This window comes from Falco biarmicus, chromosome 8 (assembly GCF_023638135.1).
Source record: "Falco biarmicus isolate bFalBia1 chromosome 8, bFalBia1.pri, whole genome shotgun sequence".
Classification (NCBI taxonomy): domain Eukaryota; kingdom Metazoa; phylum Chordata; class Aves; order Falconiformes; family Falconidae; genus Falco; species Falco biarmicus.
The window spans coordinates 17,235,007-17,262,697 of NC_079295.1; the positions used below are offsets into that span (position 1 = coordinate 17,235,007).

The 27,691-nt window shown below is 44.7% G+C and overlaps 1 protein-coding gene across 5 annotated transcripts in view; it reads right to left on the reverse strand.

Annotated features, from left to right (window-relative positions):
• Positions 1-27,106, reverse strand: part of ITPRID2 (ITPR interacting domain containing 2) — a 53,586-nt gene extending 26,480 nt beyond the window's left edge. For 3 of the 5 annotated variants that reach the window (XR_008823669.1, XR_008823668.1, XM_056350212.1), the window contains exons 1-11: positions 26,963-27,106; positions 26,326-26,605; positions 26,134-26,182; positions 20,712-20,761; positions 19,801-19,857; positions 17,010-17,046; positions 15,606-15,704; positions 14,904-15,112; positions 13,277-13,971; positions 9,566-9,638; positions 2,888-2,979 (exon numbers count right to left, since the gene is read on the reverse strand). Coding sequence is in view for 3 of the 5 variants with exons in the window: in XM_056350212.1 (XP_056206187.1) it covers positions 2,888-2,979; positions 9,566-9,638; positions 13,277-13,971; positions 14,904-15,112; positions 15,606-15,704; positions 17,010-17,046; positions 19,801-19,857; positions 20,712-20,761; positions 26,134-26,182; positions 26,326-26,545 (1,581 nt within the window). In the remaining 2 variants the exon portion in view is untranslated. Of the gene's footprint in view, positions 1-2,887; positions 2,980-9,565; positions 9,639-13,276; positions 13,972-14,903; positions 15,113-15,605; positions 15,705-17,009; positions 17,047-19,800; positions 19,858-20,711; positions 20,762-24,657; positions 24,802-26,133; positions 26,183-26,325; positions 26,606-26,777; positions 26,937-26,962 lie in introns of those variants that run through there. The other 2 variants (XM_056350213.1, XM_056350214.1) reach the window with 2 other exon arrangements.
• Between the last annotated feature and the right edge of the window lie 585 nt (positions 27,107-27,691).

Here is a 27,691-nt window from a genome sequence, read left to right on the forward strand (position 1 = left end):
TTTTTAAAAAAACAAAAAGCAAACTATTCACACATTTCTTTACTTTGACAATAAACTCTTTACTGCCAGAAGAATATAAGCAGTAGCACACTAAGAGTAAAAAGAGTAAAATGCTAGTATTTTAGGTAGCAATGACAAAGCGATAGCAGGGTGGCAGTACATGGCATCTCCCGTATATAAAGGCTCACAATCAGTGCTGCAACACAGGGTGGTTTTAGGGAATGCATACAGAGAAGTGAGGAGAACTGCAGACCATAGTGAAACTAGTGTCACAAGACAACACTAAGAACGGGGAAACAAGTCTGCCCATAATGCTCGACCTGTTTTAAGTCACAGAACTGTCTAACTGAGAATCTCATGTCTCTATTGAAGACTGCGTCCAGTACCATTACGCCCATCCTTCCTTCCTTTCTCCTACTACTTCTTCCCCTTTTCATTCTAAATCACAGTTTAAAACAGAGCACATGTATGAGGGAGCTGCTAATTTAATAGGTAACAAATAGCAGGAAAAGCATCTATGAGAAAGCGAAAAAAAGAGTCCTACAGGTTGTAAAGGATATTCTTTAGGCTGGCCAGATCCACTGGTATATTTGCAAGCAGAGAAGACATTTTCATAAGAGTTTGTGCTGTAAAGTACAGTCTTAGAAGTTTACCATAGCTGACGCACAAACTAGAAATTTAGAGAAGCTTTTCCCATCTCTAATTTCTGCAGCTCTCACTGCCATTAGGATATTAAATATTAGTTCCTTCTTGAGAGATTATTTGTGGTGTATGTCGGGCAATAGTTCCTTCTCCAACCATCTAGAAGATTTCAGTCATAAAGGTCCATCTTCATATGTACATATTTAACATTGCACTCACTGGCACAGCCGCAATTTCATAAGGAAGACTGTGCAGATTCTGACTCTTTCAAATCAAAGGTATCGAAGAACAAAAGATTGTAATGTCTAGATGTAATCAGGTGTGCTACAAGTGTGCATATCTGTCTCTAATCCTCCATCACATTGCTCACTTACAAGTCAGGCAAGCAAAACTTCAAGAACTTGGATGGAGAATTCTTCTAGCCACTTCGGTAGCACGAAACTTCCCTGCAGAATATTCCATCTCAATGCCAAAACCTCACTTAGAAATCTTTATTTTGGATGTTCAGGGATGAAAGCCAACATGGTTCCAGTTTTTGAGTTTTCTCCTGAGTTTCAGAGGAATGCTACGGCTGCCAGAGTCAATTATTTAACAGTAGATGGCACTAACTTACCATGCTTTTAAGAAACAATATACACCCCTCTGTATCCCCTTCATCTTTTCACAGATTCTCTTCACTAGCTGCCAAGTTCTCATTTCCCCTAGACTCATCATTTACCCGTATTTTCTGAATTCAGCTCAGCCACTGGTCTGAATAAAGCAGTGAAGGTGGCAGAAGAGATCCTAGCAACTCCATGGCACAAATCTTGTGCAGTCTCAATACCTCTTTTCAAAACAGCACAACAGCAAGCAGAAAAATCTCATCCCTTTACAGCCAACACAAACTCCACCAGTCTGCCTTCCAGTGAAGGGGCACTTAGTTGCAACATGTTGTTAATAGACTCTTAATCAGATTGCAACCAACATAAAGATCAGGAGTGAGCAACTCTAACCTGAGTCACTTTCTAACATGCCTGTTAACTTCAGTGCAGTCCCAGTTTAGCAGACAGCAGAATCAGTACCTCGGACTGTTATGCTCATTACAGAGACCCAGGCTCACGATTTCCTTTATTCACTCTCCTGCTCTTGGAAAACGTAAGCTGACGTTTAAGGGAGATGCAAATTCTAGCGCTGTCTTGGCTTTCATCTTGGTACTCAGTTCAAAAACTACTAAACTGGAAAGCACAGAATACAGTACCAAAATGGAAAAGCAGCATTGATGGTTGGGGTGGGTGGGAATCTCTTCCTAGTAAGTGTGAAATAGCTTTTAAAACGTTTGGTATGCCATAAGGAAAAAACCATACAGTAGCATAAAAGAAAGTTCAGCAGCTGCAAGCCACAGAAATGAAATTACTGGTGATACCCAGAATCCCGTCTTTGTATTTCTCTCGTTTAGGTCCCAGACAGCTAACCGATGGCCTTGAGGCCAGGATCCGGCTCAAGACTTTTCTCTGGCTGACTGACATGCCAACCAAATCCTGGTTATTACTGTGAGAATGTTTTAGGAGAGGCAAGGGAACACCTCTCCTAAATAGCAGGTACAGCACTGCATAAATGTGTGTACTGGGCAGACACCTGAACACCGTGCTGGAACAAAAGCCTCCCCTAAGACACGTGGTCTTTGGTCAGTATCACAACAAGTTCTGAGACCAAGATCAAAGGAACTGGAACTAGAAAGAGCGTGGGAGCTCAAGATCAACTAAACATTAGTACACTTTCACAGTAAAGTTAGAACAAAATTGTTTTCACTTTCTGCTTGCTGCTAACTAAAGAAAAAAAAAAAAGAAAAATGGTGGGCGGGGAAGAGCAGGAAGGTAAAAATGGTACAAGAAATTAAATGATCAGAAGAAAACCTATAATCTTTCATAACTTTAATCTTTACCCACTGAAGCTGTGAGAGGAACACACTATGATTCTGGAGCCTATCAGTACGAAAAAACACATCAGAAACATCAAACAAGACATACTGAAGTTAGTGCTTATTCCTGGCCCAAGTACACCCAGATTATCCTACCAGAAAGGCTTTTAAATTTTAGCACAGTTCTGCAAGGGACTCAGAAGATCCAGCTCTGAAAATTAAAAGTTTTGTAGGATCTAGACTGATGGTCATGATAGCAGCCAAACATCAACATCCCTCCGGCCCTCCCCAGGTCCCTGCTGTCCCACAAAAATTGGTAATATCTCATCCACAGTATGAGAACCTTACCTGAAGCTGATTAAATGGAGAACAATCTGTGGAGGAGTCCTCAGCAAAGCCACTGCTGTCAGAGTGCTGACTCGCAGACCGTAACAGCTGATCTGTTTAAAACAAGTAAAACCCAATCATAATTACCTTAGCAAATCACAACCTTTCAAGCCCAATCACATTCAATACATGCTTTCCTTTTACATCAAAGTAACATTAAGTGGATAACACAATTCCTTTTCAAGTTTCACTTTGAACAATACAGAGAAACAACTTGTTTGTTTCAAGCAAAACCTCTTCTCATGCAAAGCCCTACTTGTGAAACTTCAAGCAGCGGTGGAGGAGGAACCATCTTTTACATTTTTCTTTCCTGTGATGTGGAAAAAACTCCACTCTGCAGATGTGGCCACTGCTGAAGTTTTCCTTCCGCAAAACTGAATCACTGGTTAATTCACATGCAGGCAGTGGAAGAGCTGCTTCTGTATTGACACGTACAGATTCACCACCCCGACTGATCATGGAGATAAAGGAGATCACTGGTCTTCTGCCAGGCTACACCACCCTGCACACCCAGAGGAACGGCATCACATGAGCAGAGAGGGCAATGCACAGGGCTCTGCAAACAGCCAGAGATGGTCCACTGCTCGTTTGGTGGACAAATACAAAACATCTCTGACACATCAACAGGCAATCTGCCAAAGCACGTTCCCAGCGCTCATTTCATACAAGCAATATAAGATCCTCCTGCTTGTTCCTTTACTTACATTAGGTAAGTGTTAAAATAGCCTAAAGAGGCTCTAAAATCATTGGTGCTACCCAGGAGTGGTTTCCTCTGGTGCAAGCACTATATCCACAAAGCTGCTTTTCAAGATGTCAGTAAGCCCTGCAGTGCAGTACTACAGATATATTGTTCCTGACTAGACACAGGAGGCACCCAGCAAGTGTAGGGTTTACCTTACAGCACCATAAACGTTTTGCTTAGCCAGTTGGCAGCATGGGCAACAACCGCATCTCAACTGTAGCTCTCAGCAGAAGTGTAAAATGGGATGAGACCAATGCAGATGGGATGAGACCACAATGGCCTGTAGCCCCAGAGCCCTGTCTCCCCCTCAACCTAGGGTAAGAGCTTGCTGCTGCCTTCTCGGAGGCTCGAGGCAGAATTTTGCCCCACATTCCTTCAACCACTTACCTGTCATCATATAATTAATCCCAGTTCACAGCTCAATGCATTGGAATGCATTATGAAAACTGTTTTGAAACTGCTGGATATTCAGAACTAGTATTTTTTAGTATAAATTTTGATGAACATTTCACTAATGCAGAAATAAAAGCCTGCACAGGCCTTGAAGTTTGTGAGCACCAGGAGAGGCAAACTGCCCATTAACCTTCTGTATCAGTGATTTCACACAGCTTTTAGGGAGTGCCTTTCAAACTGTGTTGCTGCTCTGTTATCATGGTAGCCACAATATCCTGCGATGATAAACAACTTTTCTACCTCAAGACAGACATCCCCACCCAGCTCCCAGTACAGACAATGGAAATTACTTCCCTGAGAACTGGACTAGCTCTTATTAACTGCCCGATACAATTAATACGGCTGAAAGAGCATGCCATGAACAGCTTGCCACAACAGCTGAGGCTGGTGGGAAGCTGCCATCTCCTCCAAGGTGAAGTCACCTACTTTGGCCTCCTCTCTGTCTCTTTTCCTATTTGGTGAATTTTAATTTAAAAGGAAAAAGCACTGTTGGTGAAAGCTTTAGCCACAGGTGACAGATTCCAACTAGTTCAGATAAAGCAATTCACCAGTGCGTGTGTTGGCATCTGGTTTCATCTGCATGAAGTTTATTACTACTCAAGAAAAATATTCTATTTCCTTCTTAGTCAATATTTCCTTTTCAGGTATATATAAAAAAAAATAAAATACAGAGCTAGACAGATAGATAGATGCAGACACACATACACACATAAATGTCTCCTGAAATCAACTCTTGGTCTCCTCACAGACACAGTAATAAAGTAAAAACCAGTGTTTCAGATCATTTTCTGTAACATTTGTTATTTACACACATACTTCGACAGCCTTACATGACAGATACTGCCAGTCAAGTGGTCAGCCTAGAACAGAGGCACTCGTATCTGCCTCGTCATCTTTATCTGTGGCAAGAGATAACAGGCACAGCATGGACAGATCCAAACTGCCTGGGTTCCACCCGAGACATCCCCTTAATACAGTCATCCCTTGCTTTCTGTGTTGCAGAGCTGCTAAGATTTATTTTTTTTTTTGTCTAAAGTAAATCAGAGAAGACCTTTCTTGTAAGTATGAATAGTTGCCTTTTACCACATCTTACTCTTGTCTCTTGCAAGTTCTCAGAGTTCTCCACTATACCACTATCATGTAAATGCAGTAAAAACTTTTAAACAGGAATCTCTGTTACTTCAGTAGCAAAATGAAATTCTGGCTCTGTAAAGACTGTAAATACAAACTAGTACATTGGGATATACTGACACATAATGGTATCCACCCTCTTTGTCAACTGCTGACCCAGATGTGCAGCCTGCCCCATGGCACCTGGACATCTCTCAGATTCAAGCAAACGAGAGGAAAGCACAAAAGCATTTTTTAAAAAAGCTAAAGAGTTACATTCAGATCTCTATTAGAATGCCACCTGGCAATGGAGAGTCTTAAGAGAAAGAGGTTGTGATAAGATATGGCTCCCCTCTCTTCACCTTGAATGCAGAAAACCCAGCACCAAAAGGCTGGGTTGTAGGGGCTAACCTGCGATCATCCCTTGCCCTGTGTACCCCCCACCAAGGCAATTGTACCTTCCGCAAAAAGGTCACCACACGATGCCAACCTTGCAGCCCAAAGCTGTTACCACTATGTAGAGGAGATCTTCTGAACTAGTGGGAGAAGGCCAGAGACAGCATAACAAGGAAAGTGTGGGAGAAGGAACCAGCCGAGATGAACAAAACTCACATTCCAGTTAAACAGAGCACAAATGAAAACGCCCCTTGGATTATTGTTTTAAGCTGTATTAAAAAAATCAAAATATATTTAGGCATTGAATACATGCCAGAGAACTGTGGGTATTCAGAAATACATCAAATAAGCTGACAAAGATCTGAACAAGAACAGATGATGAAGAAACACACCTGAATTTTACAAAACATGAGAGCACAGACTTATCAAAGAATCGCTATCAAATAACAGAACAATTCATCTATTGTAAAATAATACTCAGCTGCCAGTGGACTGTCAGTCTCACCAATCCACACAGTCCTGTCAGGTGCTTGTCTTACAGTTTCTGCATCACATGACTGCTCACACAGAAGAGGAGGAGAAATACATGGAAACTGCCCGTGAAGCTTTAGTAACATCTGCGTTTCTTGTACCTGCAGTATTGGCAAAGCTCTAATGCACTTTGCATTTCATGAGATTAATAAACTGACATTCTCAACTCAGCTGTAAAGTATTCCATTATGGGATAAAGTATCTGCTGCCCCTTTCCCCCATACTGATCACATCCCGCACCCCAGTCAGCACTGCCAAAACCAGCCTAGTAGGGAGTCCTGCTGCAGAAACTCTTCAGAGTCCCTGGGGATTTCCTAGCTTCTGGACACATAAGCACAGACTCCCACAAATACTAAATCTGTTCCAAATGTTTTCCTCTCACTCCTTCATCCCCAATCTCATGTGGAGCTGCACCCACAGAGAGTTATAAATACAACAATACATTAAGGACAGGAAGCGCTGATGATGTGCTTTCTTCACTTTCAAGAACTAAATATTCAAAATTAATCACTGCTTTTGACTATCAGTATCAGATGCCTTAAAAGAAATGGGTTTGTGGCTATTCAAAATTTCAGAGAGCCACTGATGTCAGCAACCAAACACTCACAAACTACAATGCCTCGAGAATACTTGGTTCTTTTATATTTGTCTTGTTTGTTGGGCATTTTTGGAATGGAAGGTGTTGCTATATAAATATGCCAGGAAGAATTTTGTTTTCTAACTAACAAACCTTCCTTCCAGATAACTTAGCAGTAAGCTTTTTTTTTTACAGTGGACATTTAGCAGCACTCTATGTTTACAGTGCAAAGCAACTGAAGCTTTTCATCCTTCTCTACCATGTTCCTAAAAAAACTCACACGCACAAAAATACATCTGCATTTGAGGTCTGCAACAACAAAACCAGAACGCTGGGTTTGGGCATAATGGATGAACTAGTTCAGTTCAGTACCATTTGGAAGACATAACCTAAAGAGTGTATCAAGCCAGTCAATACGATACAGACTTCTTTGTATCCACTATAAAGCATTTAACAAAGACAGTACTATAGCACAGCAATCACTTGCAAGCCACTTTGAGAACCTGAGCTTGTCACTTCAAAACAAAGCTAATCTGAAATGAGAAACATGCTTTAATGGGGAGTCTAAGCAGCACTAGACTCAGTGTTGCTCAAGCATATCTTAAGTCTCCAGACTGTTTCAGTAGGAAAGAGAATCTTTTTTATTGTAATTCAAATACTTTGCATCTTATTATAGGCCCTCCTAAAATGCCTTAAAAACTGTTGGAAATGCAAGGGAAAACATCCACAACCCTCTGTGTAGATGTAAAATGACACTGCAAGATTTATAGCAGCGTATCGAACAGCACTAACCCTGATAATTGACACAGCAATACCCCTACGTGAAAAAAAAAAAAAGTACAAATGTATTCCTTCAGGGGAAGCATTGATCTGGAACAATTTTTTTTGTTTATGGGTGCTTATGTACAGTAGAGCCAACACCACTGAAAGAGGTGGGTTTGTATGAGGACCATCAACGGAAATCACATTGCAACAGAAGACCAGTGCTTGAATTTCATGCTGATCCTGCCGCAAAAGACTGCTAGTGAGAGTGGCATTTCACATTCAGACACAATGGCCAGCATTTTTAACAACTGACCGTTCAGTCTGGATACCTTCAAACTTGATGAGCATGCGCTCTGTGAGAAAACAGGCCTCTACCTTGTCCCATGTTGGAGAACTTGCAAAAAACCCCTCAAAACTGACTACTGTTGTTGAACATTTGGGGTAAGTTCTCCACCAAATGTTCTCCCCCTTGGCAATTTTACTGAAACTCACATAGAACAAATTCCTAAGCTTTCCACATGCTCCAAATGAAACAAATTGTTGGTCTCAGACTAACTTCTAGCAAACATGCAGGCTTACCACCAGCATTGACACCACTGTTAGGTAAGTCATAGAAAACTCTAGGCAATACTTTCATGATAACAAAAGTGTCATTGCTAGTCCATGCCAAGTGTATTCAGAAATCGGTAGGATATACTAGCTGGGAAACATAAGCCAGCATGCCCTGCTTCTGCCATACTGAAGACCCTTTGCTAGAACTGCTGGTACCTTTCAGCAGGTACACAAAGGACCAGCTGACTTTTTTTTTCTTGCACAGAGGAAGAACAGGCTAAGATAGCTACCAGGAACAGAAAACAGAAAACGAGCATTTCAGACAAAAAAAAGAGAACTACTTTTCTCCTCCATGACTGCAGCCCCTTGCTCCCTAAGTTGCTTTTCTCTGAAAAGCTCTTTCTGAAACTGCCAAGGCCAGGCAAACAGGAGACCTGCCCTGTAAGGAGTGCATCTCTTTACGTGTAATCACACAAAGCCTGTAATCACGAACTTCGAAATACAGCCAAGGCAGAAATGCTGGGAACAGTTAGAGATGCAGTTTCTGGCAGTCCTTCTTGATGGCCTCTCTTTGTAACAGAGGAAGACTAGCAACTGCAATGCAGTGTCATGCAAAACACTGCTGAACTAGTAGCACAAGCTATCTCTAATAACCAGGCATTAACCTTCAGTGCTTAGTCCAGAACATTCTCAACCACATTAACACAATTCAGCTGACATTTCACAAGACTGTCAATTAATTTGTGAAAAGGCAAATAAACTGATCTCTATTTAAGACAGGGGTTTCTGCCTCTCTTCATAGGTCTATAGAGATGCTATTCATGTTTCACCAAAAAACTGCATTGCAACAAAGCATCTCACTAAATGCAACAAGCTCTATTTCTTCTTTAATTACATGTAACAGCTAGAGAATGGACTTCACTTGCCAATGTTGGACAAAGTAACAAATTACTTTAAAGATCAGCTTTGTCCCTCTTCCAAGCCATAAAATACATAAACAAGAATTTGACATGAAAGCAAAAACTAAGTGAGCCACAACAGCCAGTGCACAGAGTTTCTCATCTGAAGGAATACAATTTCCATATGGGTGCAGAGACACTAGACTTCCGTGCAGCCAGTCTGCAGATGGAGCAGAGGCACATAGGAAAAAGCTGGATGTATCATGCAATTTAGGTTTAAAACAACATAAACTTAGTTTAAATGTATATCTTAAATTACAGGCTCTGCCAGGGAAGAAAAATCCCACACAATCTGAATTAACATCATTTCAGTCTCTCTGAGCCGTCATCAATGGTACAAAAGTGAAAACAGCCAGTGAGGTTATAGGGCTGTTGCCTTGCCTGTAATTTGGTTGCCACTTTGCAGTAATGTTCTGTGATTTAGCTGAAAAAGAAACCCAGATGTTTTTTTATTTCTAAAGAGAAAAGAAACTTTAGAAGTTTTAAGTATCTGAATCAGCACTTCAGAGAGGAGAGGACTCGGCTGTCCTGCTGTCTCTCAGAAGTCTACTCACCTTTCCTTGACTTGGTCACTGCCAGCTGGTGAGAAGCTGGAATGTGTGGTAGATCCCCCTCTGTACTCTGGATCTGTCAGGAAAAGGAGATTAATATTTTGTCAGGCTGACTGGAATATGTTCACCTGTGCTTAAGAATGCCCAAACTACATGCACTGGACATGCAAGGGACTTTGTGTTGGTTTGTTGCCTGTTTTTTTTTTTTTTGCCAGTCTGTAATGATTGACGGAGCAAATCGCATTTCCTTGAACCTAACGTATTATTTCATTAGGTACTCAGCAATGCTCCTGTAGGAGAACAGTGATCCTTAGGACAGCACCTCCCACTGCCAGCACAGAGCTCCCTTCTGGTTACATTCATCATGCAAAGAGACTTGGAAATCACATCCTGTGACAACACTGAGGGTTCTCAGTTCCTCTTTGATACTAAATACTAAAATAACTGTGTGAAAACACCTTTGACCACCTTTACATTAACTGTCTTTTCCATTCAGCTCTCTTGTTCCCTCATTTGAATATAAAGGACAAGCAAAATACATTTAGAAAAATACATCAAGAAGTCAGCACATATGGACTGTCATCCTCCTACCATTTCTGACAAGCCATCAATCCTCCAGAAGGACCCAGACCCTGTCAGAACCTACTCCAGGTTTCACCACACCACTAAACGTGGAAATATTTCTTGTGTCTTCCAGTACAAGAAAGGAAGATAATGTATTCAGAGCCATGCAGATTTCAACTGGGAAACTTAAAACTACAAAAAAATTAATCTTATTACTTAATCACTTTGTGAAACACAGCCTTATTAAGAAAGCAGTTCTCAGCAACCTTTCCAACAATGAAAACAATATGCCTAAAAACTCAACAGGGAGGCCTTCATTTAGTTCAAAACCTAGAATATATTTTCTCTTTTGTGTGCTCCAGAAAAAAATCTAATGGTTCACATGCAAGTCCACACACACAAAACCCCCTGTCCAACTACCCCCAAGCCTTCCCTCTCAGAGGCTGTCTGTCTAATTTCAAAATTGCCAAGCAATGAAATTTTCATCCCCATTTTTGATCAACCTAAAAATGCAAAATCAGGACACTGATTGTTTTAAGCCCAAATTAGTATTTGGCTAAAGAAGCAGCTATATTTGCACTGATACTCTGTGTATAGCAGCCACAAGGGTGCATTTTCTCAGTTACAAGGGCTTTGAGAAGTACTTGGCCTGAACTTATCACTTTTAATAAGTGAACAGCATTACTCCTGCACAATAAATCAAAAGGCTTCTATTCCTTTCGGAGATGAAGTCTGTACCAAAGAGGTAAATCCTTATTTCGTCCAAAAGCAAGGGAGCATAGAAGGGGCTCACCGTTTATGTTTAGGAAAAGATTTTAAAAATTAAAAAAGAAGGAACAGCAAGCAAGTAATCTTACAGGCCCTTTGATCAGAGTAGCCTTCCAGGAAAGGTGTCTTGATTCTCTCAAACCTCCCAGTTTCCGACGGCTAAATTTGCAGCCTCCCAGCAGCTAAGCCTCTTCTCATCTAAGTACCCTCCACCTCCTGTCCTTGGCCGAGAGACAGCATCCTGGCTGTGTCCGCAGCATGGCGCAGCTCCATGAGCAGGCAGGAGCGCTCCCCTCTCCTTCCCCATCCCTTCAGCCAATATTGATGCTGGTGAACGACCTTCGGGACTGTAATTGGCCACCTCAGGAGCCAGTGTTCGGGGGAAATCCTGCCCTGACTCACTCCCGCACTAGCTATCTTCACAGCCACAGACTTCCGAAGGGCGCTCAAACCTCCAAGGCATTCGTAAGCATGGAAAGAGCTTCCTTGATATATCTGTCATCTTTCTTATGTGTATAAATGCACTCCAAGCCAAACTGCGAAAATGGGAGGAGGAGTTATTGTCACTGGTTCTAGTACAGTTTATTGTTCATTATGCCCTGCTTAGAGATGCATGAAAATAAAATCACGCTGCCAGGTATTGTTCTAAAGTTTCTTCAACAAAATCAAATCTCTCCCTCCCAGGGATCTGTAGGCAGTTGATATGTATACATTATATTGTGTAAACGAAAATTCACCACAACCCCATCCCACATCACATGTCATCTTGCCAAAACAGCTGTGTTTATGCCCTGGCATGATTGCAAAGTATGTCAACCAAAACCTCACAAATGCATCACATTTGGCTTGTGCAGAATTCAGCAAGTCCTCTTCATGTCATAACCCTTTACAGTCCCAACTTATTCTGAAGGAAAATTCCATTCCTCTTTTATTATATATATATATACACATATTAGTTGTTCAACTTCGCCCAAGAATACCAAAAAATGTATTTCTCCTCTGGGATTTCTAGCAAAATGCGTTGTCTTTCAGACCCCTCCCATTGTGCCAATACAAACATCTGTGCAGCTACACAACAGACGGGATCAAGAAAATTATCCGGCTGAAAACTGAGCCAGGAAAAATAAATAAATTAAAATACACTTGATTTCTTTCCCCCCCTCCCAACTGGACTAGTCCTTTGCTCTGGTTCAGTAGATGGCCACACAACATGTGGGTGAGGACACAGATGCACAGATAAGTGTCAGGAACTACAAGAGGCAAGATTACCTTTTTCTGCTTAATGAGTGCCTTCAACTACAACTTCAGCATTAATTGATCTGGAAGAGCTTGTAATTACAATGTGACACTAGACACAGTATCTACCAAATCATCATTCCATTATTCACTGTAAAATGCTGAGGGCTTTCTATTCACTTGCTTTCTTCACTCATTTTACCAATGAAATCACAATCCTTCATTTTACGTAGCAATTTCACACAGACAAAAAGGTTAACTGCTGAACTGTTAACATGAGCCACTTTGAAGTGTGCTCATAAAACATCTACTAAGTTAAGGCAGATCTTATAATTCAAGGTGTGAGTCTATGTAAAAAAAATAGCATTCTTGAATTTGTAGACTGCATGTTTACTAGCCTAATAAACAAAGCACTCACAGGAACCTCGGAATTAAAATCCCTTTGGGACAATTACCAATCAAAAAATAGGCATGCATTTATGAAGATATTAAAAGGCAGCTAGACCAGAATTTGTAACTAAGTCATCGCCGAAGGCACATCAAACAGCAGCTTTCAGTGAGCTGTTTTCCAGAGAACAAACAAATCAACATACAGTAGATTGTCATCAAAACCAAAAGTTGTACAAGATGAGCACCTCAGTCCCTTTCCCTTGTGTGCAACAACGCTCTTGCTCTATACAAATTTATCCTTAATGAGTATCAATTAATAAACTAAATTTACTTTTAATCAACAAAAATAATGATTTCCATTTAGCAGTTTAAGGAAAGTAAAAATTTAAATACAAGGGCTTTTGTATATACAAAACCTAACCTAGATCTGTTTCCACAGGAAAATTTCCTAGTAGTTACACCAGTGATTGCAATTACCTGAGCTTGATGAAAAAAAGAATGAGAACTTTCCTGCTGACTGTCAGGAACAACAACAGCAGCAGCAGCACCAAGTTATTTCATTAAAAGGATCAATTAGAGCAGCCTACCGAGAGAGAACGACAACCAAAAGAGAGCGACAACTGTCCTATCACTCAGAGAATTTAAAGTATTCCTGGAGAAAACACTGTCAACTACACAGCAGGGAACATTCCTCTGCTGGCAGCCAGCAAGCTATGTAAACTGTATGCAAAAACAAAGTCATATATCTCCACCTACCTCTTCCATCTCAAAGGAGTCCTTCTGCTGCAGCATTAGATTCGTTACAGACGGGTTTGCGAGGGGAGCACAGGGGTCTCTACCCGGTGATGGCGCAGGCAGCCTTTGCGTTGCAGTGCTGCAGTTGGATGAACTGGAATCACTGCTGAGGCCTGGTGAGTCCAAAAGACCAGATTCTTCACTTGGTCTATCCTGGGCACTTGCCAAGCTGCTGCTTTGCACATCTGCTGGAGGCACAGTACCCTCTTGCTTACTGTCAGTCCCAGCAGGAAGGTTTGCAGCTTTATTTGTGTCCACAGCATTTGTCTGACTACTGGCTATCTCCTCCTTTACAGTAGCCAAAAAAGAGGGAGAGTCCTTCTTTTTAGGGTATTTTGGTAATTTAGATTCACTTTTATCATCATCTTCCTCACCTCCTGGTTCAGCTGGACTTTTCCCTTTTTCAACGGGTGAAGGAGTCGAGCAGCCACTACCATCAGCTTGCTGTGTGCCACACAGATTGAGCTTTGACAAGGTCTTCATTAACCGACTGGCTGTATTGCTGCGATTCAAAGGGGGAGGGCTGGATGCCTCTTTGCTGGAAGACACTGAATTCATACTACCAATTTTCTGCAAAGGAGTCCCAGAGACTTGAGAATACAAAGAAGAAAAAGCATTGGCCACAGTAGTGAGCACTTCAATCTGACGAAAGCGACCTGCACAAGAAGGAAGCATAAGGCAGAGTTTACCAGGACGTTTGCTGTCAACACATCCCAGACCTGTTGATCCATCTGTACACAGTGGTTTGAATTCTCAGAGACAGCTCTTTCATCATATCTGAAGCGGGAATTTTCATCACAACCTCTGCTCAACCCTCACCCCCAAATCCCCTCCTACTTACATCAAGGGCCCCAAAGGTTGACTGAACACTGCCTAGTTCTCTAACAGAAGAGTGATACCACACAGTATGAAAAAAATGGAAAAACTTTTGCAGGAGGTCTTTACTAAATGCACAGGAACAGTATGGAAAGCTTTCAGAAAGTACAAAAGGGACACAGGTATGCAAGTGCAAGTTAATTTACAAAGTGCTAAGAAGAAAAGGGTTACTTGCATCGCTCTCTCCATCTAAAACTAGAAGAGGACATTTCAGCTGTGCCCTCAATTCAGCAATGCTCATTACTGACCTAACAAAGCTCCTGTCCAAGTCAATAGAAATACTGGCCCAGATTTTAACAACGACAGAAGTAGGTCACTGCTGACAGCTTTCAAAAATCTCACCCGGATACCCAGAACACAAGAAAGAGATGGATATTGCTATTTGTTTCAGTGCTTTAAAGCTACAGCAGAAGACAAGCTTAGGAGCAAGAGACAGGAACGATACAAACCAGCAGGCAGCGTATCTTACAGCATGCCTTTCATTTCCCTCCCCCCCTTTAAACTCCTTCCCCTCACCCCAAGATGTACAACACTGATGGTCACCTCTTGCCGTATTTAAGACCAAGCAAGAATTTTATTATGGATTTTGAATGGAATTTGTCCTTTAGGCTGTAAAGGGGATTTGCCAGAATACTAGATACATACCTTCTTTTGGGGATGTTTACATAGTTCAAAAACTTCAAAATAAACTCTGCTTCAAAAACATACTTACTTGTTAAAGCAAAATTTGGATTTTCCACTTCCATGCGCTGTATTTGGGCATTCAAAAACACTTTAATATCTATCCCTCTGGCAAATGATGATGAATTAAAAAATCTTGCTGGAATTTTTGAAGCAATATCTGGTTCATCTCGTCCAAACCCAAGGTTATAGAGCACTTCTTCAGGATCTTCTTCATAAAGCTCCAGTAATTCAGAAACACTAGACAAATGAAAAGATGTTTATTATCTACTTGTCTCGTTTTAAGACCGAGTCCCTTCTGTCCAACTGCTAATTCAGCCCCATTGACCCTTTGGTCTATTGAACTTTTGACTCCTACAGCTCAGCCTACTTTAGGAAAAAATTGTGGAGATCTCTGCATCTGAAGTTTTGGTTCCCGTCACCAAAGCCATCAGCCCAGACACATCTCAGATCCAATCTTGCAATTTATAAAGTCAGCCCTTATTCTGCAAAGCTTGGAAAATGTCATTAAAATTTCAGACATTTCTGAAGTTTAGGCTCATTTGTCAGTATTTACTGCAAACCACAGCTGGAAACAAACAGCAGTTTTTCAAGGAACCAAATGAAAATTCCCGTCTTGGCTACTAAATGCAACAATGCACATAAATCAAGCCACATCCATTTAACTGAGGAACAGACCTTCAAAGCATAGTAACTCTTTTACCTTGACCTTCAAAGCATAGCACTCTTTTACCTTGAGACAGTTGCACTGCTTTTTCCAGACCCGGTCGAGTTCATACTTCCCCCTTTCTGGTGGAACTGCAGCCTCCTCTCCTTCGCCAGAACACCATTGCTGTCAACACAAACGGAGAAGACCCCTGCAATAAACCCCTTTCCTTTGGGGAATTGATTCTCTGTCTCAGAGGAGAGCTAAGCCTCCAGCGCTGCTGAATTTCTCTTTTCCCCTGCAGTGCTACCTGGTTTATATTAGCCATGTCATTTATTGAAATACAGTAACAAAAGCGAATCCTGGGATGCCTCAGTAAAAACATACATAGGCAGTAAGGATCTGAAGGCAAATGCAAGCTGAGAAGACAAATCCCTGACCTCCCCTTGCTGCCCCACCCTCCCCAATCCCACCCTCCTCCAGCGAGGAAGCCCAGCCTTGGTGAGCCATCCTGCCTTGCCTTTCCCTGCCTTCCCTGTGCCACTGCCTCCTCCAGCAGGGTCACCTCTCCGTGGCAGGGCCACCTCTCCATGCCTTGGGTACCCAGCTCCCCCTCACCCCCAGGGGCCACTCACCAGCAGCACAAGGCTGTGAGCTGCCCCAGCGGTGGCTGGGGAAGCTGAAGAGGCTTCAGGCTGGAGGAAACAGAGCAAGACAAGCTCCAGCCCAGACTGCTGGCCAGAATCTTTCCCAATCCCAAACTATTTCCTCCCTGAATCTGGAGAAGCCACCTCAGCATTTGGCGGTGACCTGGGCTCAAACATACTGTTACTGCCAGTCCCTCTGGGGGACAAACTTTTCCAGGGTGAATTTTACCATACAAATCTCTTAACACACACACACCCCCCAGAACCCCTACCATGAAACCAAAGACAGAGGATTCACCTAAAAGCACATTTACAGAGCCTGGCTCAGGAGGAGTAGCAAGAATGCTGCCCACATGGGCTGTGCTGGTATTTGCTCAAGTCTCAACAGGGTTTTAGTTTCAGCACATTTTTTTTAGAAGCTTTCCCTATAAAGCATGGACCCTCTCCTCTCTCAAAGCCTTTTTTTCCCCCATTCCCAAAGGACATCTGCTTTGAAAGGCAAAACTAATTTTCCCTTGAAATTTCTGAAATGGTGAGGGATCAGTGAGGCAAAGAAGGTAAATCATACTAAGTTACTTAGATTTGCCATTTCTCTGTTTTCCCCCTGCTACTCCAAAACCCACATCAGATCTGCTGGAAGAACAAAAATCTGCATTTTTTTTCTGCATCCCCTTAATGGCTGTTTCTGTGTTATCTGGATCTTCTTCCCTCTCACATAAACAGAAATGAGCAGAAGAGCTTTAGCTCTGAGGTAGCCTCCATGACTTCCACTGCCCCCTCTCCCTCCCATCCTCCAGTATGAATAATCCTCTGAAGTAAACAAACAAACAACAAAGATGTTTACCATGTTTCCATTTGGGTATCACTCCGTAGTTGATTAGCTGTAGAGAAACAAAAAGATGTTACATAAAGACCCCTTCAGAATTACACCTCCCACAACCGATACAAAGAGGCAGGCGGTGAGCACATTTACCAATACTCCTGCACAAGCCAGATTTTTCTCTTCCCCTATAAATATGATTGTCAATGGTTTCTAGGACATGGCTGATACAGAGGTGATCTGGTTTACTCAGGCTCTGTTTAAAATAAAATCTCACATGGACACACATTGTCATTTACATATTGTCATTAATCATATTAACTTGAAATTTATCATGGGGCAAACTAGTAATTATGATATAAACCATTTATTCCTTTGCAATTGAATATGCGATTACCAGCTGCAGGGCTGTTCCTGGGTGGGATTGGGAAGAGGAGAAGCAGGCCTGCAACCTGGTAGAGAATGCCAAGAATGCAAGGACAGCAGCTGGCCCCACAGCCAGGTACTGAGACCATATTTGTTAGTCTTTCCATCAGCACAGACTGCTCTCAACGTGGGGCAGGGTCCTGGCTGCCCAAGCTGCGTGACCCATGGACAGCAGCTAGGTGAAGCCTGAGGTGCTGGTGGGACTGGTGGCCGCACTTATAAGTCAAGAGGGCTCTGGAGGGAGGCCGGCCACCAGGTACCAAGCACCTGGTCACCAGCCTCTGACAGGGAAGTCAGCACTTTCTGCAGCTGGACTGGCCCAGCTCCACATGGGAACATCCCAGGCAGCATTATTCTTTCAGAAAATCAACACCCTGTCAAGCCAGAGAGTTGAGCCCCAGTCTTAAATTATGGGCTCCCCAAAGACATGACTCAACATTAACAAACTTGCCCCAGGAGACAGGCAAGGAGCATGCATATGTTATAGTGGCCTTCAGAATCAGCTATGAAAAGAGCAAAGCAATGTCAAATGTGCTGCCAGGAAAACGCTGCACCTCGACTTGCTGCATCAGCAACTTACAGTCAGCAAGTGAGAGCAAAACATGGAAACCTCCACAACCTCTCTCTTGTTTTGAAGAGGCACCACAAAGACACGCAAGTGTATACAAAATGCAGACACATCTGGTTTTTTTTAATATTCTTGCCTATAATATGGAGGTCAGCCTATCTATATGGATTAGCTGGCAACTAGTTTGAACAGCTAAACCACGGGTTTTAACAGCTCTGTAGGGGGGTGGGGTTACAGGACCCTGCCTGATGTCCTCCATACCATTCACACAGGGCTCTGGCTTGTATCTGGGTTCAGGCAGTCATGGGTGCACAAGGGCAGGCCACTCATACCAGCCTCAAAGGGGCTGTCTTGTCTGGCAGGGCACGCAGCCCTGCTCCAAGCTCCTCGGTTGTTCCCTTGCTCTCGAATGGGGTGCAAAGCCCAGCAGAAATACCTGCATCCTTACCCAGGAAAATCAGCCAGCGATTCTATTATTGGGACCTTTATCATCTGAAAAGGAGGGAAACAACCTTCTCCCTAAATAATGCTAAAGGCTCATAAACCCCAGAAATCCTTGGGAATGATAAGGCAAAAAAAATGAAAAGAAAAAAGTGACATGATGTTTTAAAATGTACTGACTCTTGTACTCTTGATCATACACTCAGAGCTTGGATTATCATTACAAAGAAACTTTCCCTATGAAATCTTTGTACTGCAGGCAATCTAACAAGTAGAAAAGACTGTCAGAAAGAAAATTTAATCCTATTTAATCTATTGCAGTAAAGGACTCATTTACTGCTTCTCCATCATTATCAGATCAAGGTCATCAGATCAACTGTTTTCCTTAGAAGCCCTGACTCTTTAAAAATTAAAGACATTTCCTTCCTCCAGGCCCTGTCCCACTACTTTGACACCACTGGCAAGACTGCTGTGGAAAAAAGGGCTTTCTACTATACAAGTTTTGACACTTTGAAAAAGCTATAATTCAAAAATCACTAAAAGCTAAAGTGGGGGAGTGGCTTTGCCTTTTTGTTTTTCTTTTACACTGAGAACAGACATTGTCTTATATCCTCTATCCTCCAGATAACCCCAGGACCCAGGTTGTGAGACTGTCTTTTTGCTATTTTATTTCAAGACGCTGCTGTTAGAACAGGATCCACAGTGCTTTTGTTTGTTTATGAACACTTCTAGCCCATAACCAAGAGATGCTAGAAGTACTTTTCTACAAAGAAGTCCACCATGAACAGCCACATGTCCTTCCCCCTAAAAAGGGGAAGAGAAAGAAATGGCAAGCAGCTAGCGACAGCAAAGTGTGTGTCATGGCTGATCCAAAGTACTTACTCAGCTTTGGGGCTTTTCATTTTCAAAAGCACTTAGCCCTTAATGGGATTGCCTCTTGGCTGACAGAATTTCATTTCTCCTTTCAAAAGCCCGCACATGGCACTCCCAAGGGATTCAGTGGAAGTGGGGCATGCATGGTTGCCAAGAGTAACCCATGGACAAGAAGAGCAAGTAAGAGAAACCACTTTCTCAGAGCCTCAGTGAGTGCTCCAGGCTGTGCTGCCACTGTGGGCATTAAAATGAGAAGGCAGAAGCGAATTCAGGCCTCCCTCTAACCTTCAGGTTAGACCAGAATGTTTAACACTAGCGACAGTCTAATAAACTCAAAAAGGAAATCTTCCTGCATTTTTCTATGTGCTTCATGCTGGGTTTCTGGCCAGCTTTATCAACTAACTGCCTTTGACCAGAGGGAAATGCTGTCTTTCAAAATAAAAATCAGACGACTGAACATAATGTTTTTTTTCTCTAGAAAAAGAGTCATAATCCTGCCACACCCACCTTCGGCTCCCAGGGATAAGTCATCTTCAAAACTTCCTCCATTTCTCACCAGCATGCCTGAAAATGTACAGTTAACAGTTCAACAACTAGAATGCTGCAATGTTTTCTTTCCAACAGCTTAACTACAGATATTAGCAAGACACTTCAGTTGATACAGCAGGATACAACCAGACTGTATTTACAATCCCTGCATTACTCATACAGTAAAGATGCACTAAGAAGTGAGAAGTTACAGTTGAGAACACATAAAAATTATTTTTAAAAAGAACAACTACAACACCGCTTTAGTTTTGCCCTCAGAATCATCCCTGAGTCAACCTGCAAGCCAATTAATTGCAAGTGGGAACCTGGAGGTACCACCCAACACATCTGTGCCTTCTGCTGCTACATTATCTATCCTCCAGACATCTTACCAGGGTGATCCAGAGTCTAAACCCAGCATAGGCATTCCCCTCGCTCTCCCTGTACTGGATTAAGAGTTGAAGCAAAGATTCCAGGCCCAGCAAGTAATTCCTCTGCACCCTGTCACTACCTGCACATTCTCGCTGTACTTTGAACTTCAGTATTTGGACCTGCTCAGATAGTAAAATTTTCAGGTGTGGCAAGCAGAGTTATTAGTGGCAGAGACTGCCTAATGCTCACCCTCTCAGAAAGGAAATTACAACATGCCCATTCTGCACATTTTTGGGGATGTTTTTTAGGGCTTTAACTAAACTCTCCAGAAAGACTTATTCAAAATCTTTTCCCCCTTCTCCAGCTTCTCAGGCACAATTGCTTTACATAGAGAGTAACTCAGCGACACCAACTAGGCTGTGGTTTGTGCCACCGCTAAAGAGTGAGGTCTCAGGCGAACATCTACAAAAGCACAGTTCCCAGCAAAAGAGATTTTAGTAGGTAAAGCCTTTCCTTACCCTTCAACAGAGGATTGCTTTGCTCATCCAGGGAGGCTCCCAGAGGCGTTCTGAAACCACAGAAGAGATTAATACTACTTTAAAAACTTGCTGCTTCATGTCCTTCCTTACAGTGTGTAACGAGCGTGTGATAACAGCAGTTGTCCCTCCCTCCGCCCCCAGAAAGCACAAACATCTGAGGACTGGCAATAACTTCCTAAACAATCCCCAGCCCTCTGAACAAATACTCCTTGTAGGGAAAAACAACGAAACAGGTTAATAATAACTGCAATGCTCAAACACCAGGCACCAGCACAGCTTCAGGGTCAGCAGCCCTCTGTTGAGGAAAATCATGGGCTTCTCAGAAAAACACCCAGAAAAAATGAGCATGGGGTTTTGAATGGACTAATTCAATCTTATTTATATGACAAAAGCTGTTGCCATTTTTCTACACATTTAAAACTTCTTGGAGAAAGGGGTGAAAAGCTGTATTTGGTGATCAGGACCAAGATAAAACCCTTGACAGCTATGTTAGCTGTCACTTGCTAGTTCTGATACTTGATAGACTCTTCATGTCAGCTCTTATTTGGACGACCCCTCCTATTGCTGCTCCCTGAAGGGCAGGGGATTTGCTGAACCTCGTGGTGCTCAGAAGGAGCAGCAGAAACTGCACGAACAGCAGGTCTCTAGGTTCACACACCTTGTCTCTGAGACACATTTAGCCAAAGGCCTGTCACTATTAAGTAACACAGCATTAATTCTCAAAGCCCAAAACAAATTCAGAGATATAATACTCATAAAGAAGGGGAAAGCAAATGATTTACATGCCTATATTATGTAAGTTTCATTTGGGTCCTTAATTAGACAAACATATAAACCTGCCCAAAGACCTGAAAGTAAACAGTGCTCTGATACAGTATTTGTTTTGGTGCCATGGCCAAATTAAGCAAGGGAAGTTTGCATCTGCTTTCTAACAGACCTTACACTTCACAACCTTATTTTTCTTTCCTCTCTGAAAAGAGTTTATTCTTTCCGTGTGTGGCCTTCTGATAGGAAACAAGCTCACTTCAATGTATCTTTCATGAAGCTAAGCAAAGCCCTGCCACGGTGAGACACCAAGGCAAACAGCCAGAGCATCCAGGTGCACAACTGTGTTTCGAGTGACAGGAGAGACTCTGCCCAGGCCCAGATCTCCCAGGTTTCTGTGTCCCTGTTCTGTGAAAGTTTGAAAAAACTTAGGGCATATTGTCTAAACCTGTCACGCTACAACAAGCCTTATGTTCTGAAGTAGTAACTATGCCAGTTGTTTACTCTGTGGCTTTGATGGGTGCGCTCCCATCTTTCTCCCTCTCCTTCCCTGGTGGCTACTTCAACGTCTCTACCTTTTCGATGCAGAAACTTGCTGGCAGTGACTTTGACAGCCAAGGCCACTGCTGCACACACCACCTGGCAGAAAATGGTAAAAGCAACCATCAAAGCTATCATTTTCCTTCAGAAATTAAGTCCATCACCTCTACAGCATGTTAGCAGCTACCAGAAAAGCAGCCCTGTCAACCACCCATCTGCTGTCCTGCTTGCACTGCTGCACACAAGCACAGCTGCCTTATACCCCCCGTCTTTTAATAACTTGCATTTAATAACTAGACACAATATGAGTTTAAAGGAGTGACAAGTAGCTGCACAAAAATCGTCCTGGACAACAGCACGAACAGCTCTGCCTTTCCATGCCAGGCTGTTTTTCACCAGCAAGGCCCATGAGCTCCATCTCAGCCCCGTGCACTCAGGCAGGGTCGGGCTGGGGGGACCCTTCACTTGCTGGGCCCTCAGGATGAGGTCTCCCAGCCGAAGGTGCGGAACGGCAGGTCCCCAGCACATCCCTGCAGCCTTTGTGTGGCAGCTGGGGAGGAGCAGCATGGGGAGGCCAACAGCAACCCAAGGGCAGCCAGCAAAGAGCAAAGAGCTAGTAAATGGGTGTGTGTCAGGATCAAGGGATCCTACGGTTTTCCATTTGCGTTCACTCATTTATTGTTGTATTTTAACATACATGGCAATAACTTCTCTCAATATTGGTCTACAAAAGAACAAACAGAACTCTTGATGTCCACATTACCATGGGAGGTAGGCACTGAGCAGGTAAGAGGACCATGCACAGCCTCAGGGCTTCCTCTCATCCCAGAGGTTTCTTTACTCAGCTACCTGTTGTGGTAGGGTGATCTTCAGGAATGGGACAAGGGTTTTGCACTGTGCTGTGAAAGTGTTTAGATTTCAGCTTTTAAAGCCTTAATTGGGCAGAGGCCATGTTTATTTTAAACTTAAAGCAAAAAAATCTCTTCTTTCTGAGGCATTTCAAGAACTCACTTCCTGCACATCTACAGGAGATGGCTCCTAAATACCTCCCGCATCCCCTGTATTACTAGCAGAATCTAAATATACTCAATCAAAATAACACAAGTCACCACAGAGTCGACAAAAATTTCTTCTTTTCTATCAATATAATACAAACACTTGTGTTTCCTGTCTTAGCTTTACAGTAGTTACAACGAGAAACCTTTGTAAGCTTTCTTATTACTTCAAAATGCCTTTACAAGGTACCAGGCAGAGAGCAAAAAATGCCTTTCTCAAAGGCATGTGATTCCCAAAACATGAATGAAACAGAAACTTTGGGTAGCATCCGACACTTCTTAAGCCTCCACAATTCTTATCACAGTATGACACATACTTGCTTTTTTGTTTCTTTTGCTGTGATCATTTTTTTAAAAAAAACTAAAAACCTGCGTCTACCAAGTTAAATAGCATGGGATATTAAGAACCTTCCTCTCTCCTCCAAAGTAGATGTGAAACAGAGATGCCAAGTAATAAGAGCCCTAGACCTCTAACATGAGTATCAAGGGACAGCTAGTAATTCTTTTTATCCATATTATAACACTGTGGATGCTTTTGGAAACAAACAAAGGAATAAATCTTATAAGCTGATCTATTTATGCAGTAGGTTGATACTAAGTTTTTTTGTGCTGCTGCCAACTCAAACCAGAAAATGAGATTTTTAAAGTGCCAATTTTCTTCTGATGTACAACTCACAAAAGCTTATAGAATCTCAGACAAAATGGGAAGGACTGCTTTTAAAAAATATGTAACAAAGAAAATACTTTATTTTCCTAACTGAATGTTCACTTGTAGCAATGGTTATATTTTTACAACAGAGCTTTGTAGCAATCAAAGCTCCACAGCAAAAAGTGTTATCAAACAAGTAAGAATTTTCAAGGACAACAACTGTAAATTTCACAACTTTTTTTTTCAAGTATTCTTTTTTGAACAACACACTATAGTATCTGTAGGGCTATTCTGTCCTCTGTTGACACTGTCCACTTTTCCTATATACATTGTTATCAAGAAACAATCAGTTCAGGGTTTTTATACATACAAACATTTCGTAACATTGCAAGTTGAATAATCATTTTACTGCACACACTAGCTACTGCTCACATGTGTATTAGATACAAAGAAACGAAACCATTCTGCAGTTATAAAATGCAAGGACTGTGCACCACTGCAGGCAGCTGGGACCGCACCTCCCAGATACGAACCGTGTATGAATGCACTCTGCACGTTACGGAGTCAGAGGCTAACTCTGGTCTGAATAGCTTGGTTACTTTAAGAGATCTTTAAAAAAACCACAGATTTTATCTTTCTGAGGAGAACACAAGATTCTTCTGAAAAGATCTGCAACAGTAAATAGTTAATACTTTAAAAGACTTCTGTGAAGGGCCACAATAGGTTTCACAAACACTTATTAACTAAATTTGCATCTCTGTATTAGCGAAAGGGTAAACTTGTGCTCTATTGCCTTGTGTGTAAAATACAGAAATACCATGTAAAATAAAACACCCATATTTGGGGAATCAACTGCCAGAGATGCAAACATATTTCATAGAAGCATTTGGTGCCAGTTTTAACAACAGATACTTACCAGAGCACAGGAATAAAACTGCAAGCTTTGCGTTACTACTCAAGATTTGTGACCATCCATTAGATGTTCACGTTGTCAGTTTGCAGGTTTGTGCTATGGAAATGGTAATGATCATAGGGCCAGGGAAGATTCTAGACAGAAATCCTGCAGATACGGAGATAAGTGGCACTGCAGCATTAGGAGGAATTTCTCCCTCAGGGGCCTCTTCCCCCTCCACTCCACTTTTTTCCCTCCCCACTCAAAAAATATTTCTAACAACATACTGAATTCATAACACTTATTTTTAAGGATATATTTTGCCAGACCAACAGGACACCAGATTTCAGGTAAAGTTAGAAAAAATCCTCTCCCATTCTGGCATTCTGGAAGAAAGGTCTGTCAGGTCTTAATATCACATTTTTGGGATACAGTACAACTTCAAGCCTCTTGCTGCCAACACGACCTCCAAGGTACAGCCTGTAAAGATCCAAGGAAAATTATACCAAGGACCCTGTAGTTATAAAGGAACATGCGCTTCGGTTACGGGAGTAAGCTCAGTGATCTGCTTACTGGATCAAAGATCACAAAGGCACGGCTAACGGAGAGATAAATTTTCATCCTAATGTAGCTGCTTCTAAAAGAAGGAAGCCAGAAACCTTCAGTAGGGGAGGTCTCGAAACATCATTGTTAGTTAGTGGAAAGCTAATTGTTAGCTTTTCCCCATCAGCTCTGGCTCCAAAGGCTGCCTGGATTGAACGGAGAAAAAGACAGGACAAAAGCAGCTGCTACTGGATGTAGCATTTATGCTTTTACGTGACTGAGGATGAAGAAAGAGTAATGTCATCAGCCTGTTCCAAACAGCAGGGAAGTATTTTGTAACAGAAACATGGAATAGATACAAGTCTCAGGCTAAGGGTGGCAGGACACGGAGAGACACTTGGATAAATCAAGTTAGCCTAAATCGTGCCATCACTCCTGAAGAAGCACAGAGGCCACTGCCGCGGGGGCACCGTTGCTTTAGCTCTGCAGCAACAACCAGGCAGGGCAGCAGGGGAGGCTTTAAACTGGAACCCCTCGGTGACAAACTGAGCCGAACAGCGCTGTCTGCCTGACCCTTAGCGGCTGAAGAGCTTCAGCCTCGTTAACGAGGCCAAGGGGAGAAAAGGTGCCAGCGCCAGCTCTCCCCCGGCCGCCCCTACGTGCGCTCCTGCTCCCCCCGTGACCCCGGCCGGCGGTATGGCCCCCACCGAGCCGACGGGGGCTTCTTGTCCACGAAGGGTCGCGACAGCGCCCGCGGCAAACGCGGCCCCGACGCGCCGAGGTGCCCGCTAACCGGCGGGAGGGGAGGCGGGCGAGGCTTCCCGCCCTCCGCGACACGGCGCCGCCCGGCCCGCGCCCCGCTGGGGAACGGCGGCCGCGGGGCCCGGCCCCACCGCAGCGACCCGCCGGCGGGAGCCGGAACGGGGCGGCGGGGGCAGGCCCGGCGGGAGCACCCACCTGCAGTCCTTCAGCCATATCGCGATCTTCTCGTTGGGAACGCTGTGGCCTGAGGGCAGAGCAGGAGAGAAGAGCCGCCCGTCAGCAAGAGCCCGCCCGGCGGGGCCGGCCCCCCGCGGCCGCCCCCGCTGCCGCCCCGCGGGGGTCCCGGCGGTCCCAGCGGCCCGCGGGCTGCCGCCCCCCGAAACCCACCTGCTTCTGCGGCCAGCGGCAGCTCTCCGCCGGCGAGGTCCTCCTCCTCCTCCTCCTCTTCCTCCTCTTCTTCCTCCTCCTCCTCGCCGCGGGCTAGCGCCGCCGCCGCTGCCGAGAGATCCTCCGCTTCCGACGCCTGCCAGGAGTCCCGGCTCTTGGCCCAGGCCTTCCTCTTCTGGGTGGCCCCCTGCCACTCCTCCGCCGCCGGGGGCTCCTCCATCGGGACGGCGGCGCCGGCGGGGGGCTTCACGCCGGGAGGCGAGTGCCGGAGAGAGCCAGCCTGCCGGGGGAGGGAAAGGGGAGCCGTCCCGTCCCGTCCCTCCGTCCGGGGGCCGCGATCGGGGACGGGCCGCCGGGGGGCGCGGGGCCGCCGTCGGCGCAGCCCTGCGGGAGCGCTGCCGCCCCGCCCCGCGCTCACGCCCCCACTCCGGCCCGCCCCCAGACCCACTCACCGCCGCCCCCCGGCTTCCCCCGGACGGCTGCTCCCAGCCCCGCAGGTGCCCGCAGCGGCCCTGCCGCCGGGCCCGCCCGGCTACCGCCGCCGCTGTCCGGGGCGCAGCCGGGAGGGCAAGGGGCTAGGCTGTGGTGGGCTCGGCTCGGCCCGGCCCGGCCCGGCGCCCTGCCCGCGGCTACTCACATATCGCGCCGCGGGGCGGCGGCGGCGGAGGCTGCGCCCGCCCGGGCTGCGGACGGCGGCGGCTGCGACTTCCTCATACCGCTGCGGGGAGAAAACTCGGCGGCCACGTGACGGCAGCGGGGCCGGCGGCAGCTCGCCTCCTGCCGGGCCGCCCGCACCGGCCCGCGGCCGCCTCGGGGCAGGGGCGCGGGGGCCGGGGACCGGGCTGGCCGGGGCCGGGGCCCGGGCCCGCGGAGAGTCCCCCACGCCGGGCCTAGCAGGGCGCCGGGGCGCTCCGTGGCCGGGCCCGGCCGGCCGGCTGCGTGCGGGCAGATGGTACCAGCCCAAAACAGATGCGTAGCCGGCGGGAGGGCGCCTGTGACACTTTTTCCTCAGGGAATGGGAGTGCGGGGCGAGCGGCGGCGGAGAGGGCGGCCAGCCTGGCCGGGCACGCACTGCTGTGTGCCTCGTTTTCAGGGGCGTGAATCAGTTAAGCCTCTGCTCGGGCACAGGCAGTGTCTGCGGGGACACTGGCGGCGCCAAACAAGGCCCCTTGCAATCTGAGATGCACTCGGAGCCTTTATCGTCGGCTGCAGGAGGTACTCGAGCAACCAGAATCCATGAAAAACCCAGCAAAAGACAAGGCCCCGTGTCTGGGAAGGTGTCACACAACAGGCCGCTGTCACTCTCGGGGGTCTCACGGGCTGTTTCCTGCTTGCCCACTGAGATGGCCAGCTGAGGCCTCTGCAG